This window comes from Phoxinus phoxinus, assembly GCF_949152265.1.
Source record: "Phoxinus phoxinus genome assembly, chromosome: 7".
Lineage (NCBI taxonomy): Eukaryota > Metazoa > Chordata > Actinopteri > Cypriniformes > Leuciscidae > Phoxinus > Phoxinus phoxinus.
The window spans coordinates 40,278-60,196 of record NC_136882.1 but is presented as its reverse complement, the minus strand read 5'-3'; the positions used below and the strand labels follow the sequence as shown (position 1 = coordinate 60,196).

Below are 19,919 nucleotides of genomic sequence, written 5' to 3'. Positions count from 1 at the left end.
AGTGATGCCCATTTCATTTTTCCTCTTCATAAAGAATTTCTAAAAACATGTCAGGACATGACTTGTAATAATGGTCTAGGCGAGTAGCAGAGGTTGTGCTTCTCAAAGCCTGAACCAATCCCTATAACTACACAGTACATGTGTCCGGCATTTCACCACAAGAACCTTTCATCTTTCACTTCAAATAAAAACAATGGGTCTCATTCACTAGCCATTCACACGCACACATTTGTGCCTGAATCTGTATATGAACATTTTCACAATTAAATCATGATTCATCAATAACTTCCATTCTAAAATGTTTTCTAAAATGACAAAATTTAGGAACAAGTGAAACCACTCGTATGCAAACATCACACACTCCCGGAGGCCTTTGACCATGTTAAGATGAAATTGTAAAGCGATGTAGATCTTAAATAATATTTTGTCATATACATTAGTAAAAGAGTGAGAAAGTGTGTTAGAGCTGGAACTGCGAGGTGAGTACAGCTGGTTAATAAGACGTCTGCAGTGTGTGTATAAAAGCTGTTTGTTCAGTTGTTTCGAGGACAGCACTCTCGGCACAGACTGGTGCAGGGAAAACTAAACTCATAGGCTGACCCGGCAGTTCGCGTCGCACTGGTTCCCTCCACAAAAACCCACACTGTAAAAAATGTGGCTGCGATTTGTTATAACAACTAAAAATTGGTTGAGATAACTTAAATATCCAACTTAACTAAACTAAACTAAAGTTAACTAAACTTAGTATTTTAAGTCAAGCATGAACACATACTTTTTAAAGTTGAAACAATGCTGGATTTTAAGTTGTGATCAATAATCGCAGCAGTAGGGTTAGGTATTATTGCTAAAAACAAGCTCTGTGATCAACGCAAGATTATGATACTTACACGCTTTGTTAACCAAGATAATTTTCACAAATGAACACAACTTCTATGAATTTTGAAGCCTAAAAACAATTGGCAGAAGTAAAAAGCTAAAGGTAGGCTATAGACGATCTAGGATGAGGACGAGGGCCTGGAACATGGCCAGGATCCTGGAGCAGAAGCAGGCCTGGACCACTGGATGAAGGGCCACACATGGAGGATCAGGAGGTCATGGTGGGGCCGGTGGAAATGGAAACCACACAGTTGGATCAAAGACCTGGGCCGTCCACCTGGCCGTGACACAGGGCACAGAACAGCCTCCGTGGCCGTGATATGGAGCCATGACCCTAACCCTAACATGAGGAACACACATCACAAACGGGAACCACGACTGTGAGTATTAGACAAAATTAAAGACAAAAGCACAGAAATGAGAACTAACAAAAGACCAAACTGAAAAGTCGAAATGGAGAAAGGAAGGAGCTAAATAAACATGACCATTTAGTGGTCAGAACTAACCACACATATGGGGCAAGAACACAGTAAGCTTTCTTTCGGAAGAAATCGCAGTCTTGTCTCTGTGTCTTAACAACAGAATAATAGCTTGAGGACAGAAGAGTATATTACACTGATATATGAGCTTACAACACCTGAACAAATGATGACAGGACAAGAGATTCATGAAATGTCATGTGTGTTACTGGATAATCATTAATGGGGAGTTCTGTTGACTTGGTGTGTCCCACATTTGGTTCTTACCAGGGATTTTAAGCTGTGGTTTCTGGCGATTTTGTTTTGGAACCTTCAAAAAAACTTTAACTACATTTTTCTCAAAATTGACTTTGCTGACTCTATCGACTTCAAACTGGTGTAGCTCAGGTTTTGCTAAATGTGCTAAATTTCTGATAAATCATTATGAAGGTTTTTTAAATAGAGAATGTGAAAAAAAAACAAGAATTAATTTTTGAAAATGTACTCATTGCAACTCATTTGGTCAGAATGGGACACACACACACACACACACACACACACACAGACATATACATATACATATACATATAATAGATATCTGTAGGGGAACTGCAAATATTTCATCAGTTTCCTCTTTTTCCCCAAAATGTACAAACACTGGCATTTGTTTAAGAACATCACGATTGCATCAGACGTACAGCGCACGAAGTACACATAAACATGATAACAGCTATACTTGTGATCAAATCACCTGAGATTGAAATGTTTAGTGTACTATTTATAAACCAAGCTTACTATATGGTAAAAGACACAATGCATTATCTGTCTAACAGCTCTGTCTGTGTTGTATGTTTGCTTTCATACAACTTGTCATGTGTCATATCAATATGTGCCTGTTTTCGAAGCAAGATTGGCACTTTCCACATGGCAGTGTGTGTGTGTGTGTGTAGGTCGTTGTCTTCATCCACGTCTTCTGCGAGAGGTGAGTGTGATCTGCACTCTGATTTGGAAATGTGGAATTTCCTCTTATTGACGACGAGGAAGCTTCGTCTGTGTGGGATCAGGGTTTCCCCCGTAACCTGTCCATAAAACAGCGACACACACAACTGTCGACTGCCTATGCCTCTTCCTCTACTTCTGTCAGCCAAGCTCGTCACGTTTAATATATTCTTTCATCATCATCATCATCATCATGATCATCCATAGGCAGGTGAGAACTGAAGTTCCATATTGAATGTTGTCATTCTAGCATAGAAAATATGAATGGATGGATACTTGATTACTGACATGTTTATAACATTATTGTTGGACAACATAAAAAAATATGTTTTGAGTTCAGAGATACACATTTTATGAATATAGAGTTCTTTGATTTCACTTGATATCACTTTTATCATTTATTGGAGTGTACAGAATTTAGAGATACTTTAGATTCTGTCTATCAATATGTATTCGTGTTAATGGATGTGTTATGCTGGTATGTATTCTGACGTATGATCTTTCCTGATAGCGTCTCTTTGATTTTGGCATGTGCATTGTCATACTTTCCATGAGATTAATCCTTAACTCTGCACTGGCTCTGAAAGGTAAATATGAGTTTATACAACACTATAGAATATATATATATATGTATATCAGGGGCGTTTTCCAAGGGAGGCAGTGCCTAAAAAAATTGGATGAGAAAATATTAGAAAATGTGACATTAAAAAAGTAAAACTGAAACCTGTCCAACAGCGACCCCCGCAGGTAAAGGTGCAGTGGGAGTCCGTGTCTCTCGTGCCACTGAGCCCCAAAGTGTGCGCTGGGTTTAGTGGGGGGTAATTGAGAATGAATGGGGGAAAGTCACGTGAGAGCAGGCAACGCCTCCATCGTGCTATTGGATATAGTTGGTTATGTTTGGATATGATTGGTTCGTGGGATAAATCCCGCCCTTTTGTTTTCGTGTGCATTTGCGACTCGGTCTGATTGAGCAAAATGATGCCGTTAGTGGGAGGACTAATTAAAAAGTAAATAAACAACTCAGCCATTTAGATCAGTGGTTCTCAACTCCAGTCCTCGGACCCGCTGCTCTGCACATGTCTCTCATATCTGACACACTCCGTTCAGTTCATGGAGTCTCCAACGAGCTGATGATGGGATTCAGGTGTGGTAAATAAGAGAGACATACACATGTGCAGAGCAGTGGGTCCCGAGGACTGGAGTTGAGAACCACTGGTTTAGATATCTCCGCTTTGTTATATCAGAATCCAACTTGAAATGAACTGAAAACATGAAGACTGTGAGGTGAGTTTTACCATGACTTGATGAAATTAAAGGGACATCTCCGTGTCTGTGACAGTATTTACCGAGCTTGATAGCTGATGAAAATAAGTTGACTATTAAAAAGAACACAATATTTTGTTTAAGTTGTTAAATCATGCCTTTAGTTATTATTTTGGAATGAGATTTATACTTGGTTTAATGAATAGAACATTAATTACATAATTATTGTAAAAATACAAAATAAAATTGTATTTGGTTTCTCTTTTTTATGTAATGTCTATTTAACCAGGACAATTTGACAACATTAACAGTATGGATTGTTTCAAAGCAGCTTTACAGTGATAATAGAAATTACCGTAACAGATTGTTTTGGCTTTACCGCAACTCTAGAATAAAGTTATTGTCCAGCTAAAGTTATTCTTGATTGATTCACTTCCGTTGCGAAGATCATTAGTTAATAACTTAGGGGCCGCTAACACAACACCGTTCTAACAGGAAAACCCTTAACGCGCTCCGGCCGCCCATCTGTGTCTCGAGAACGCACTCCCTGAAATATGTTCGAAGGTGCATCCGTTATCCGTTTTCTCTGCGCAAACCTCAAAAACGCAAATCCGCGAAAACGCAGACGGCGCGCACATGCGCATCACGTGTTCAGTTGATAGGTATGCGCATTTAAATATATATGTGCGCAGAAATGTTTGTCGCGTCTGCGTAGCTACGAAGATAAAAGTAAACAGGCAATCTTTAATAATCCACACAGGTTACATCCAACATAGAGGCAAGAAATCCAACACAACCGTAGAAGAGACAAAGATACACAAACAGAACTGAACTTAAATAGTGAGAGGATAATGAGATGATTGATTAGTACACAGCTGAAACTGATCAGTGTGCATGACTAAGGCTACGTTTACACGTGGACGGCTTTTTTCATGAACGGACATTTCAGCCCTCTCCGTTTTCAAAAATAACATCGTGCACACCTGTCAGTTTTCAGAAAAGTGTTCGTTACACGAACCCGTGTATATGCCGTCTAGAGCACGCCAAACCTGTAGGTGGCAGTGTAACGAGAAGCTCAAGCCCACGTTAGCCAATCAGAATCCCCAAAATAGTCTCATACTGTGACATCGGGTAAAACTCAGTCTTTCTCAGTTTACATACAGTTTACACGGCTGCGCCGCGTTACCGACCAGGCAGAACAATCCTTCCATCCACCATAGATAATTTCTCAAATTGCTTATCTGATTTGTCTCAGTTACTGCCTGAACCCAAACTAACAGACGAATTAGAGGAAGTAACTAGCACTATGAGCACCATTCTCTCTAGAACATTGGATATTGTTGCACCCATTAGATTAAAAAAGGTCAGAGAGAAAAGTAAAGCACCATGGTACAACAATACTACGCATGTTATCAAGAGAGAAACACGTAAATTAGAGCGTAAATGGAAACAAACTAATTTAGAGGTCTTTAGAATCGCGTGGAAAGTGTCACGGGGGCACACAGGAAAATAGGTAGATCCAAAAGCAGTATGATGGTAATGATTTATTAAAGCGTAATCCAATTCGTCGTCATCCAGGCAAGGTTCAAAATCCATGTTAGCAATCCAAAACACAAAACAACAATAAACAAAACAAGAACAGACTAGAAACAGACCTCAGAAGTGTGGTGACAATATATGACGACTCCGTGACATGGACTGAAACAGACAGGGTATTTATACACAGAACCAAACAATGTAATGGGAAACAGCGGCGTGCAATGATGAGTGATGAGAACAGACAATGGATCGTGGGAAATGCAGTTCCAGAATGAATGGTGACAGTAAAGGAGAGAGACCTCTAGTGGACACCCGGGGAACACAAACCAGACACTGTGACAGAAAGACAGTATTTTATAAAAAGGCTCTAAAAGCAGCCAGGGCTGAGCATCTCCGCAAACTAATAGAAAACAACCAAAATAATCCAAGGTTTTTATTTAACACCGTGGCTAGACTAACAAATAAACAGACATCACCTGACCAAAATATTCCGTTACAGTTTAGTAGTAATGATTTCATGAATTTCTTCACTGAGAAAATAGAAAGCATCAGAACCACAATTGTAAACGTTCAATCTTCAATCGCGCCTTATAAATCAGCCTCAATTATCACCCCGCAAGAACAATTACAGCGCTTTACAACTATAGGACAGGAAGAGCTAAATAAACTTATCACTGCATCTAAACCAACAACATGTTTATTAGATCCTATACCAACTAAACTACTGAAAGAAGTGTTACCTGTAGTGGAAGAGCCTCTTCTCAATATTATTAACTCGTCTCTATCTTTAGGACATGTTCCAAAAACATTTAAACTGGCAGTTATAAAACCTCTTATTAAGAAACCACAATTAGATCCAAATAACCTAGCAAATTACAGACCCATTTCAAATCTTCCATTTATGTCTAAAATACTAGAAAAAGTTGTGTCCGCTCAACTGGGCTCTTTTTTGCAAGAAAACGATATCTATGAAAAGTTTCAGTCAGGATTCAGGCCACATCATAGCACAGAAACTGCGCTCGTTAAAATCACTAATGATTTACTTTTAGCTTCGGACCAAGGCTGTATCTCAATACTAGTTTTACTTGATCTTAGTGCTGCGTTCGACACTATAGATCACACAATACTCTTAGATCGACTACAAAATTATACTGGCGTTCAAGGACAAGCATTAAGCTGGTTTAGATCGTACTTATCTGACCGTTACCATTTTGTCTATTTAAATGGAGAAAAATCGATCATAACTTCAGTAAACTATGGAGTGCCGCAGGGATCTGTGCTAGGCCCTATATTATTCTCAATATATATGCTGCCACTTGGAAATATTATAAGGAAACATGGAATTAGTTTCCATTGTTATGCTGATGACACTCAAATATATATTTCATCACGGCCGGATGAAAACGCTAAATTATCAAAATTGACAGAGTGTGTTAAAGATATAAAAGATTGGATAACGCGTAATTTTCTTTTATTAAATCCAGACAAGACAGAGGTACTACTTATCGGTTCAAAAAAACGCCCACAAAACCTCTCACAATACAACTTTAACATAGTAGGATGTCCTGCTACTTTATCCTCTACAGTAAAAGACCTGGGTGTCATACTAGACTGCAACCTGTCTTTTAAAAATCATATTTCAAATGTTACAAAAACTGCCTTTTTCCACCTTAGAAACATTGCTAAGCTACGTAATATGCTATCAGTTTCTGATGCAGAAAAGTTAGTTCATGCATTCATGACCTCGAGACTAGATTACTGTAATGCTCTATTAGCTGGTTGTCCTGCATCCTCCGTAAACAAGCTACAGTTAGTCCAAAATGCAGCTGCTAGAGTTCTTACCAGATCAAGAAAATATGATCATATAACACCGATCTTATCATCACTACATTGGTTACCTATAAAGTTCCGTATTAATTATAAGGTATTGTTACTGACTTATAAAGCCCTAAACGGTTTAGCTCCAGTCTATTTAACGGATCTTCTATCGCCCTATAATCCATCGCGCTCTTTAAGATCGCTAAATTCGAGGCTTCTGGTTATACCTAGGATATCTAAGTCCACCAAAGGAGGGAGAGCATTTTCACATCTAGCTCCAAAACTCTGGATTAGCCTTCCTGATACTGTTTGTTGCTCAGACTCGCTCTCCCAGTCCAAAACTAGATTAAAGACGCATCTCTTCAGCCAGGCATTCATATAAATGTTTTAATCTTACAGTTAAATCCGGCCTCTAGTTCATAACCGCCAGAGGAGAACTGGCCCCCAACTGAGCCTGGGTTCTCCCAAGGTTTTTTTTCTCCATTAGGTCACCCGATGGAGTTTTAGGTCACCATTAGGTCACCTGATGGAGTTATAGGTCACCATTAGGTCACCTGATGGAGTTATAGGTCACCATTAGGTCACCTGATGGAGTTTTAGGTCACCATTAGGTCACCTGATGGAGTTATAGTTCACCATTAGGTCACCTAATGGAGTTATAGGTCACCATTAGGTCACCTGATGGAGTTATAGGTCACCATTAGGTCACCTGATGGAGTTATAGGTCACCATTAGGTCACCTGATGGAGTTATAGGTCACCATTAGGTCACCTGATGGAGTTTTAGGTCACCATTAGGTCACCTGATGGAGTTATAGGTCACCATTAGGTCACCTGATGGAGTTATAGGTCACCATTAGGTCACCTGATGGAGTTATAGGTCACCATTAGGTCACCTGATGGAGTTTTAGGTCACCATTAGGTCACCTGATGGAGTTATAGGTCACCATTAGGTCACCTGATGGAGTTTTAGGTCACCATTAGGTCACCTGATGGAGTTTTTCGTTTCCTTGCCATGTTGCCTTTGGCTTGCTCAGTTGGGGATATTCAATTTAATTAATCAATGAATAATACTATTGATTAGCATTTACCAAACATGGATGTTTTATTATTATTTTAATTTAATACTGTGAAGCTGCTTTGATACAATCTGTATTGTGAAAGCGCTATACAAATATTCTTGACTTGACTTGACTTGACTTACATGCAAACGAAGTTTTCCAAAATCTCCACTCTGGTTTTTAGAGTTTTTAGAAAGAATAGTTTTCAGAGGAGAATTCTCCGTTTGCGTGTAAACGAAGGGCACAAACGAAGGGAAATGTTTCCGTTTTTCAAAATAACCATGTACGTGTAAACGGGGCCTAAGTAACAAACTAACCAAGGAAAATGGTACTGACTGAAAACAAGAGTCCATGTGGTGTGAGCGTGTGACACCTACTCTTTACGAGAGATTTTTAATGACCACAGAGATTCAGGACCTCGGTTTAACACAGTGGTTCTTCACCTTTTGTGGGCCAGCGCCCCCTATACATCCCGAGGTTTCAGTGTTGTTACGGAAAGGCCGAAGCTGATCAGTTGATTTTTGTCACATGACCTGCTGTGCGCTTGCGGCATTCTGAAGAGTTGAGATGTTTTCAACCGTCCGTGTCGCTTCTATTATAACGAATTTGCACGCACATAAAACGTGATATGTGAACGGCCCCTGACTGGTTCGAGTTTTGTTTTTATGATGCCCGCGCAAAAGTGGACAAATCTTTTTTTTAAATGCACTGTTTGTGGACTGATTTTGAACTGATAAGTGACTAAATGTCACAGAGGCTATTATGTATGGAAGTCTAGGAATGCAGGATTTGTTGTAATGCCTTATAAACCGAAAGAATAAGGAATAGCATAAATCATTTTAATTCAAAAATAAAAATGTAAATGAATAAATCATTTTAAAATGGACAAATGAGTAGATACTTAAAATTGTTCTGCAATTCTTGTTTTATGTTAAATGTTTGATTATTCATGTTAAATGTAAAAATGTTAAAATAGAACAATAAATTAATAAATAGTAGGCCTATATTAAAAATAAATAGACATATGAGACAACATTTAAAAACATTTTGGCAGTTTTTTTTTCTTTATACATTTGAAAATCTTGTTAAAATATGCTATTATAAACTCGCAGGGGCAACAAATGAACTTCCGATTCTTTGCCATGCCATGCCTGGACAGTAAAAACAACGGTAGGCTATACGGTCATTAAAGCGGTAATGTATTTGGAAGTGCAATTTGATTGCCATATGCAGTTTTAATAAAGTTGAATTAACGAAACCTTCTGTCATTTTTACTCTTCAAAGTGTACACTTGCAGGTGTTTATTATAATTAGGCTAATTTACGGATAGCCCCATTAAATAATAATGATAAACAATATTTAAAAAGTATATAATTATGTAACAAAATGCTAAATGGGGGATATAGGCATATCTAGCAGCATATAAAAAAAATGGTAAGAACGTCATCTCTCAGTTGCTGAATGTCGAGTAACAGCGTTGCTACAGCCCTGTCGCGTCTTACAATTCTACATTGTAACAATGTTGCGAGCACGTAGACAGCGACGTTGTCACAGCAGAAATGCAATGTGCCAGAGACGTTGCCACAACGTAAATGTGTTTGCTGGGTTGTCCCCAGGACCAGGATTTAGAAACACGGTGTTAGAGAAATTTCCGGACATTGGGACCTTGTGAATCCAGGTCCCGACTCCCTGGTAAACCCAGACATCTGAATACGCTAGTATTGAATATCCTAATTGTGATGTGGATACTATGCTTGCATAATTACTATAACGGTACTATTGAATGTTGTTTAATAACTTCTTGTGATTGGTTCAGGTAGTTGTCTGGTTGTGGGTCCAGAGATCCCGGATTATCAAGTACAAGGCGAGGCGGTTATCATCAGATTCCCATTTCTTGAAGATGCGATTCACTACAGGGAATTGCGACTGGACAGCTCAACATTCCAGGTTGATCACACTAACCTGAGGAACCAGAGCAGTCTGAAGAGCTGCCGTGATCGGGTGAAGCAGAGAGGCCGTGGAGTCCTGCTCCTTCCATCTCACCCGTCAGACTCTGGAACATACAACTACATCTTCAGGTCAGAGCTTATAGCCGTGCATTTTCTTTCAATTCTTCAATTCTCATTTTAAATTCAGGGAAGGAAATCAACATTAAAGAATTACAGTGCAAAAAAATATTACCATAATGTTTACTTGCAATAGTACTTTACAAACATGCTTTATCATTTAAATTAAACATTAATATATAATACTTAATTTGATATAAGTCAATATAAATGTTAATAGTTTTCATAAAAACAATGTCACAATGTCTAAAATCTTAACGGCTCTAACTTTTTTTACCTTTTGATTTTGGGGTTAAATATGAGTCTCTAACTGTCAGTCTGATGTAGTTCACACCACTCTTGCACTTTAAGCATGGTTTATATTTATAAGAGCGATTTATTTTCTTTAAATGTTTGATGTGAATTTATTTAGATGAAAAATATGCTAAATGAATTTAATATATTAAATATAGACTAATACCATTAGTATTAGTATTAATACCTTTAATACCATTTCTGGAGGTCCATGGCCCGCAGAATTTAGTTCCAACCCTGATTAAGCACAGAACCAGCTAATGGAGGTCTATTTCACAATATTACTTGATTACAGGCAGGTGTGTTTGATCAGGATTGGAACGAAACCCTCCAGTAACGTATTTGAATAGCCCTGATCTAAAAACTCGAAAGTTCAAAACCAATCTAGTATGGAAGTTACTCTAGGAGGGAACGCTTTAATCATTAATTAAAAGGTTTGAGGGGAACTTTTTTAGAAAGTGCCCAAACTGGATTTGAAATATAAATTAAGTAATGTAGTAATATGAAAACACTATGATTTATGCACTAAATCGGCAGATGTGCTGTACGTTATTGCATGGGTTTGCAATTCACTTTTTTTATTACAGTTTTAAAACAGTTTGTATTATGAAATTTGTTTCTGTTAGTCCAAATATAATCAGTAATGCATTTTTCACTTAGGAGTGACACATTCTGTCTCACCGGGAGTATTTCCATAACGATTTATGATGCAGAGGAGCCAAACATGGTAATGACCTACAACACACATGCAGGAGAAGATACAAAGATCATTTGTCCCCATTTGAAATATTTCAAATGGAAAGAAAATCCGATGTGGTACAAGGTAGGTCATTGTGGAAAACGAACTATCTGAAATGACAACAAATGTTTCAAAAATGGCTGTATTCCTCAATTGTCAATTGATTAATTGACAGGATTTTCAGAGCACAGCTCTTCATGTTGGCAGAGGACAGTATACAATCGAGAGAGGCATAATTCTGGCCATCAAAAACATCTCTGTTAAAGATGAGGGCTTCTACACCTGTAGGCTAAATGTGATTTTCAACAATACCCAATACAATGTGAGCAGGACCTGGAGAGTTCAAGTGTCAGGTAAATAAATTCCCTTTGTCATATGGATGGTTGTGCCACTACCACTGTTTTATGACCAGCCTGCTACTTTTCTTTCTTTCTTAACCTGTCAGACAGTTAAGCAAATTATGACTCTGTCTAACATTTTTTTAGCTCCAGAATCGGAAAGTTTAGCACCAGAAGCGGTCACCTCTAACAATCTCAATGGTTTCACATGCAAGTATTACAGTTTTTTTTAAATGATCAATATTTCACCAACATACTGATCTAACAATTTGATTCTACTTAATCTAATTCATTTATTATTACTTGAATTGTTATTAATTTAACAATGTTTTCACACAGCATCAAGTTATTCATTCCCTTATATTATTTTTCCTGTAAATGGATCCTTCATTGAAAGTCATTTGGGTGAGTCCACATTGCTAACTATATTGATTTTTGTGTTTATTGTCAGATGTTAAGATAATTTATATTCAGGTCACACATTGCATGACACTGTCCAAAATATAGTATGACAGTACTGCATAATTCTAATAAAATGTACTGTACTTAATATGAAATAAAGCTTCGAAAGGACAGCAGACTTTTAGGGTTTAGGGAAACGTTTACACCTTAAGAAGTTTAGGGAAAAGAATACATCATACAGCAATGAAAAACTCATTCAAATAAATCCACAGCAGTTACTGATTCAAGTGTAGAATCAAGTGTACTGCTGGGTGAACTCCGAGATGACGGTGAACTGGATCCAAATGCAAATAAGGTTTAATAATGAAATAACAAAATTACAAACAACAGCCCACGAGGTACCTAACAGAATAAATCCACCTGTCCATCACTGTGTTCACCTGTGCTGGAGATATCCTTTGCCCTAAAGATCACTGTGCTCACCTGTGCTGGAGATATCCTTGGCCCTGAACATCACTGTGCTCACCTGTGCTGGAGCTTTCCTTGGCCCTGAACATCACTGTGTTCACCTGTGCTGGAGCTTTCCTTGGCCCTGAACATCACTGTTCTCACCTGTGCTGGAGCTATCCTTGGCCCTGAAGATCACTGTGCTCACCTGTGCTGGAGCTATCCTTGGCCCTGAACATCACTGTGCTCACCTGTGATGGAGCTTTCCTTGGCCCTGAACATCACTGTGCACACCTGTGCTGGAGATATCCTTGGCCCTGAACATCACTGTTCTCACCTGTGATGGAGCTTTCCTTGGCCCTGAACATCACTGTGCACACCTGTGCTGGAGATATCCTTGGCCCTGAACATCACTGTGCTCACCTGTGCTGGAGCTTTCCTTGGCTCTGAACATCACTGTGCTCACCTGTGCTGGAGCTTTCCTTGGCTCTGAACATCACTGTGCTCACCTGTGCTGGAGCTTTCCTTGGCCCTGAACATCACTGTGCACACCTGTGCTGGAGATATCCTTGGCCCTGAACATCACTGTGCTCACCTGTGATGGAGCTTTCCTTGGCCCTGAACATCACTGTGCACACATGTGCTGCAGATATCCTTGGCCCTGAACATCACTGTGCTCACCTGTGCTGGAGCTTTCCTTGGCCCTGAACATCACTGTTTTCACCTGTGCTGGAGCTTTCCTTGGCCCTGAACATCACTGTGCAAACCTTTGCTGGAGCTTTCCTTGGCCCTGAACATCACTGTTCTCACCTGTGCTGGAGCTATCCTTGGCCCTGAAGATCACTGTGCTCACCTGTGCTGGAGCTATCCTTGGCCCTGAACATCACTGTGCACACCTGTGCTGGAGCTATCCTTGGCCCTGAACATCACTGTGCTCACCTGTGCTGGAGATATCCTTGGCCCTGAACATCACTGTGTTCACCTGTGCTGGAGCTATCCTTGGCCCTGAAGATCACTGTGCTCACCTGTGCTGGAGCTATCCTTGGCCCTGAACATCACTGTGCACACCTGTGCTGGAGCTATCCTTGGCCCTGAACATCACTGTGCACACCTGTGCTGGAGCTATCCTTGGCCCTAAACATCACTGTGCTCACCTGTGCTGGAGCTTTCCTTGGCCCTGAACATCACTGTTTTCACCTGTACTGGAGCTATCCTTGGCCCTGAAGATCACTGTGCACACCTGTGCTGGAGCTTTCCTTGGCCCTGAACATCACTGTACACACCTGTGCTGGAGATATCCTTGGCCCTGAACATCACTGTGCTCACCTGTGCTGGAGCTTTCCTTGGCCCTGAACATCACTGTTCTCACCTGTGCTGGAGCTATCCTTGGCCCTGAAGATCACTGTGCTCACCTGTGCTGGAGCTATCCTTGGCCCTGAACATCACTGTGCACACCTGTGCTGGAGCTATCCTTGGCCCTGAACATCACTGTGCTCACCTGTGCTGGAGCTTTCCTTGGCCCTGAACATCACTGTTCTCACCTGTGCTGGAGCTCTCCTTGGCCCTGAAGATCACTGTGCTCACCTGTGCTGGAGCTATCCTTGGCCCTGAACATCACTGTGCACACCTGTGCTGGAGCTATCCTTGGCCCTGAACATCACTGTGCTCACCTGTGCTGGAGATATCCTTGGCCCTGAACATCACTGTGTTCACCTGTGCTGGAGCTATCCTTGGCCCTGAAGATCACTGTGCTCACCTGTGCTGGAGCTATCCTTGGCCCTGAACATCACTGTGCACACCTGTGCTGGAGATATCCTTGGCCCTGAACATCACTGTGCTCACCTGTGCTGGAGCTTTCCTTGGCCCTGAACATCACTGTTCTCACCTGTGCTGGAGCTCTCCTTGGCCCTGAAGATCACTGTGCTCACCTGTGCTGGAGCTATCCTTGGCCCTGAACATCACTGTGCACACCTGTGCTGGAGCTATCCTTGGCCCTGAACATCACTGTGCTCACCTGTGCTGGAGATATCCTTGGCCCTGAACATCACTGTGTTCACCTGTGCTGGAGCTATCCTTGGCCCTGAAGATCACTGTGCTCACCTGTGCTGGAGCTATCCTTGGCCCTGAACATCACTGTGCTCACCTGTGCTGGAGCTATCCTTGGCCCTGAACATCACTGTGCACACCTGTGCTGGAGCTATCCTTGGCCCTGAACATCACTGTGCTCACCTGTGCTGGTGCTTTCCTTGGCCCTGAACATCACTGTTTTCACCTGTACTGGAGCTATCCTTGGCCCTGAAGATCACTGTGCACACCTGTGCTGGAGCTTTCCTTGGCCCTGAACATCACTGTACACACCTGTGCTGGAGATATCCTTGGCCCTGAAGATCACTGTGCTCACCTGTGCTGGAGCTATCCTTGGCCCTGAAGATCACTGTGCTCACCTGTGCTGGAGCTATCCTTGGCCCTGAAGATCACTGTGCTCACCTGTGCTGGAGATATCCTTGGCCCTGAACATCACTGTGCTCACCTGTGCTGGAGATATCCTTGGCCCTGAACATCACTGTTCTCACCTGTGCTGGAGCTATCCTTGGCCCTGAAGATCACTGTGCTCACCTGTGCTGGAGCTATCCTTGGCCCTGAACATCACTGTGCTCACCTGTGCTGGAGATATCCTTGGCCCTGAACATCACTGTGCACACCTGTGCTGCAGATATCCTTGGCCCTGAACATCACTGTACTCACCTGTGCTGGAGATATCCTTGGCCCTGAACATCACTGTGCTCACCTGTGCTGGAGCTTTCCTTGGCCCTGAACATCACTGTGCTCACCTGTGCTGGAGCTTTCCTTGGCCCTGAACATCACTGTACACACCTGTGCTGGAGATATCCTTGGCCCTGAACATCACTGTGCACACCTGTGCTGGAGCTTTCCTGGGCCCTGAACATCACTGTGCACACCTGTGCTGGAGCTTTCCTTGGCCCTGAACATCACTGTGCTCACCTGTGCTGGAGCTATCATTGGACCCGAAACTTCACTGTGCACATCTGTGCTGGAGATATCCTTGGCCCTGAACATCACTGTGCTGGAGCTTTCCTTGGCCCTGAACATCCCTGTGCTCACCTGTGCTGGAGCTATCCTTGGCCCTGAACATCACTGTGCTCACCTGTGCTGGAGCTATCCTTGGCCTTGAACATAACTGTGCACGCCTGTGCTGGAGCTTTCCTTGGCCCCGAACATCACTGTGCACACCTGTGCTGGAGATATCCTTGGCCCTGAACATCACTGTGTTCACCTGTGCTGGAGCTATCCTTGGCCCTGAACAGCACTGTGCTCACCTGTGCTGGAGATATCCTTGGCCCTGAACATCACTGTGCTCACCTGTGCTGGAGCTATCCTTGGCCCTGAACATCACTGTGATCACCTGTGCTGGAGCTATCCTTGGCCCTGAACATCACTGTGTTCACCTGTGCTGGAGCTATCCTTGGCCCTGAACATCACTGTGTTCACCTGTGCTGGAGATATCCTTGGCCCTGAACATCACTGTGTTCACCTGTGCTGGAGCTATCCTTGGCCCTGAACATCACTGTGTTCACCTGTGCTGGAGATATCCTTGGCCCTGAACATCACTGTGCTGGAGCTTTCCTTGGCCCTGAACATCCCTGTGCTCACCTGTGCTGGAGCTATCCTTGGCCCTGAACATCACTGTGCTCACCTGTGCTGGAGCTATCCTTGGCCCTGAACATCACTGTGCTCACCTGTGCTGGAGCTTTCCTTGGCCCTGAACATCACTGTGTTCACCTGTGCTGGAGCTATCCTTGGCCCTGAAGATCACTGTGCTCACCTGTGCTGGAGCTATCCTTGGCCCTGAACATCACTGTGCACACCTGTGCTGGAGCTATCCTTGGCCCTGAACATCACTGTGCACACCTGTGCTGGAGCTATCCTTGGCCCTGAACATCACTGTGCTCACCTGTGCTGGAGCTTTCCTTGGCCCTGAACATCACTGTTTTCACCTGTACTGGAGCTATCCTTGGCCCTGAAGATCACTGTGCACACCTGTGCTGGAGCTTTCCTTGGCCCTGAACATCACTGTACACACCTGTGCTGGAGATATCCTTGGCCCTGAAGATCACTGTGCTCACCTGTGCTGGAGCTATCCTTGGCCCTGAAGATCACTGTGCTCACCTGTGCTGGAGATATCCTTGGCCCTGAACATCACTGTGCTCACCTGTGCTGGAGATATCCTTGGCCCTGAACATCACTGTTCTCACCTGTGCTGGAGCTATCCTTGGCCCTGAAGATCACTGTGCTCACCTGTGCTGGAGCTATCCTTGGCCCTGAACATCACTGTGCTCACCTGTGCTGGAGATATCCTTGGCCCTGAACATCACTGTGCACACCTGTGCTGCAGATATCCTTGGCCCTGAACATCACTGTACTCACCTGTGCTGGAGATATCCTTGGCCCTGAACATCACTGTGCTCACCTGTGCTGGAGCTTTCCTTGGCCCTGAACATCACTGTGCTCACCTGTGCTGGAGCTTTCCTTGGCCCTGAACATCACTGTACACACCTGTGCTGGAGATATCCTTGGCCCTGAACATCACTGTGCACACCTGTGCTGGAGCTTTCCTGGGCCCTGAACATCACTGTGCACACCTGTGCTGGAGCTTTCCTTGGCCCTGAACATCACTGTGCTCACCTGTGCTGGAGCTATCATTGGACCCGAAACTTCACTGTGCACATCTGTGCTGGAGATATCCTTGGCCCTGAACATCACTGTGCTGGAGCTTTCCTTGGCCCTGAACATCCCTGTGCTCACCTGTGCTGGAGCTATCCTTGGCCCTGAACATCACTGTGCTCACCTGTGCTGGAGCTATCCTTGGCCTTGAACATAACTGTGCACGCCTGTGCTGGAGCTTTCCTTGGCCCCGAACATCACTGTGCACACCTGTGCTGGAGATATCCTTGGCCCTGAACATCACTGTGTTCACCTGTGCTGGAGCTATCCTTGGCCCTGAACAGCACTGTGCTCACCTGTGCTGGAGATATCCTTGGCCCTGAACATCACTGTGCTCACCTGTGCTGGAGCTATCCTTGGCCCTGAACATCACTGTGATCACCTGTGCTGGAGCTATCCTTGGCCCTGAACATCACTGTGTTCACCTGTGCTGGAGCTATCCTTGGCCCTGAACATCACTGTGTTCACCTGTGCTGGAGATATCCTTGGCCCTGAACATCACTGTGTTCACCTGTGCTGGAGCTATCCTTGGCCCTGAACATCACTGTGTTCACCTGTGCTGGAGATATCCTTGGCCCTGAACATCACTGTGCTGGAGCTTTCCTTGGCCCTGAACATCCCTGTGCTCACCTGTGCTGGAGCTATCCTTGGCCCTGAACATCACTGTGCTCACCTGTGCTGGAGCTATCCTTGGCCTTGAACATAACTGTGCACGCCTGTGCTGGTGCTTTCCTTGGCCCCGAACATCACTGTGCACACCTGTGCTGGAGATATCCTTGGCCCTGAACATCACTGTGTTCACCTGTGCTGGAGCTATCCTTGGCCCTGAACAGCACTGTGCTCACCTGTGCTGGAGATATCCTTGGCCCTGAACATCACTGTGCTCACCTGTGCTGGAGCTATCCTTGGCCCTGAACATCACTGTGATCACCTGTGCTGGAGCTATCCTTGGCCCTGAACATCACTGTGTTCACCTGTGCTGGAGCTATCCTTGGCCCTGGACATCACTGTGTTCACCTGTGCTGGAGATATCCTTGGCCCTGAACATCACTGTGTTCACCTGTGCTGGAGCTATCCTTGGCCCTGAACATCACTGTGTTCACCTGTGCTGGAGATATCCTTGGCCCTGAACATCACTGTGATCACCTGTGCTGGAGCTATCCTTGGCCCTGAACATCACTGTGTTCACCTGTGCTGGAGCTATCCTTGGCCCTGAACATCACTGTGTTCACCTGTGCTGGAGCTATCCTTGGCCCTGAACATCACTGTGTTCACCTGTGCTGGAGCTATCCTTGGCCCTGAACATCACTGTGTTCACCTGTGCTGGAGCTATCCTTGGCCCTGAACATCACTGTGCACACCTGTGCTGGAGCTATCCTTGGCCCTGAACAGCACTGTGCTCACCTGTGCTGGAGATATCCTTGGCCCTGAACATCACTGTGTTCACCTGTGCTGGAGCTATCCTTGGCCCTGAACAGCACTGTGCTCACCTGTGCTGGAGCTTTCTTTGGCCCTGAACATAACTGTGCTCACCTGTGCTGGAGCTATCCTTGGCCCTGAACATCACTGTGCACACCTGTGCTGGAGATATCCTTGGCCCTGAACATCACTGTGCTCACCTATGCTGGAGCTATCCTTGGCCCTGAACATCACTGTGCTCACCTGTGCTGGAGCTTTCCTTGGCCCTGAACATCACTGTGCTCACCTGTGCTGGAGCTTTCCTTGGCCCTGAACATCACTGTGCACACCTGTGCTGGAGCTATCCTTGGCCCTGAACATCACTGTGCATACCTGTGCTGGAGCTTTCCTTGGCCCTGAACATCACTGTGCTCACCTGTGCTGGAGCTATCCTTGGCCCTGAACATCACTGTGCTCACCTGTGCTGGAGCTATCCTTGGCCCTGAACATCACTGTCCACACCTGTGCTGGAGATATCCTTGGCCCTGAACATCACTGTGTTCACCTGTGCTGGAGCTATCCTTGGCCCTGAACAGCACTGTGCTCACCTGTGCTGGAGCTATCCTTGGCCCTGAACATCACTGTGCTCACCTATGCTGGAGCAATTCCTGGCCCTGAACATCACTGTGCTCACCTGTGCTGGAGATTTCCTTGGCCCTGAACATCACTGTGCTCACCTGTGCTGGAGCTATCCTTGGCCCTGAACATCCCTGTGTTCACCTGTGCTGGAGCTATCCTTGGCCCTGAACATCACTGTGATCACCTGTGCTGGAGCTTTCCTTGGCCCTGAACATCACTGTGCTCACCTGTGCTGGAGCTATCCTTGGCCCTGAACATCCCTGTGTTCACCTGTGCTGGAGCTATCCTTGGCCCTGAACATCACTGTGATCAACTGTGCTGGAGCTATCCTTGGCCCTGAACATCACTGTGCTCAACTGTGCTGGAGCTTTCTTTGGCCCTGAACATCACTGTGCACACCTTTGCTGGAGCTTTCCTTGGCCCTGAACATCACTGTGCTCACCTGTGCTGGAGCTATCCTTGGCCCTGAACATCACTGTGCACACCTGTGCTGGAGCTATCCTTGGCCCTGAACATCACTGTGCTCACCTGTGCTGGAGCTTTCTTTGGCCCTGAACATCACTGTGCACACCTGTGCTGGAGCTATCCTTGGCCCTGAACATCACTGTGCTCACCTGTGCTGGAGCTATCCTTGGCCCTGAACATCACTGTGCTCACCTGTGCTGGAGCTATCCTTGGCCCTGAACATCACTGTGCTCACCTGTGCTGGAGCTTTCCTTGGCCCTGAACATCACTGTGCACACCTGTGCTGGAGCTATCCTTGGCCCTGAACATCACTGTGCTCACCTGTGCTGGAGCTATCCTTGGCCCTGAACATCACTGTGCACACCTGTGCTGGAG

The 19,919-nt window shown here is 44.2% G+C and overlaps 1 protein-coding gene across 1 annotated transcript in view; it reads left to right on the top strand.

Moving 5' to 3' along the window:
- Window positions 1-2,424: 2,424 nt before the first annotated feature.
- The window catches only part of LOC307001693 (interleukin-1 receptor type 2-like), a 40,550-nt gene continuing 23,055 nt past the window's right edge, over window positions 2,425-19,919 (top strand). Inside the window, exons 1-7 of the mRNA XM_079618509.1 lie at window positions 2,425-2,544; window positions 2,845-2,920; window positions 9,830-10,091; window positions 11,034-11,196; window positions 11,288-11,465; window positions 11,598-11,660; window positions 11,790-11,855. Of these exons, the coding sequence (XP_079474635.1) occupies window positions 2,527-2,544; window positions 2,845-2,920; window positions 9,830-10,091; window positions 11,034-11,196; window positions 11,288-11,465; window positions 11,598-11,660; window positions 11,790-11,855 (826 nt within the window). The 5' untranslated portion in view covers window positions 2,425-2,526. The remainder of the gene's footprint in view (window positions 2,545-2,844; window positions 2,921-9,829; window positions 10,092-11,033; window positions 11,197-11,287; window positions 11,466-11,597; window positions 11,661-11,789; window positions 11,856-19,919) is intronic.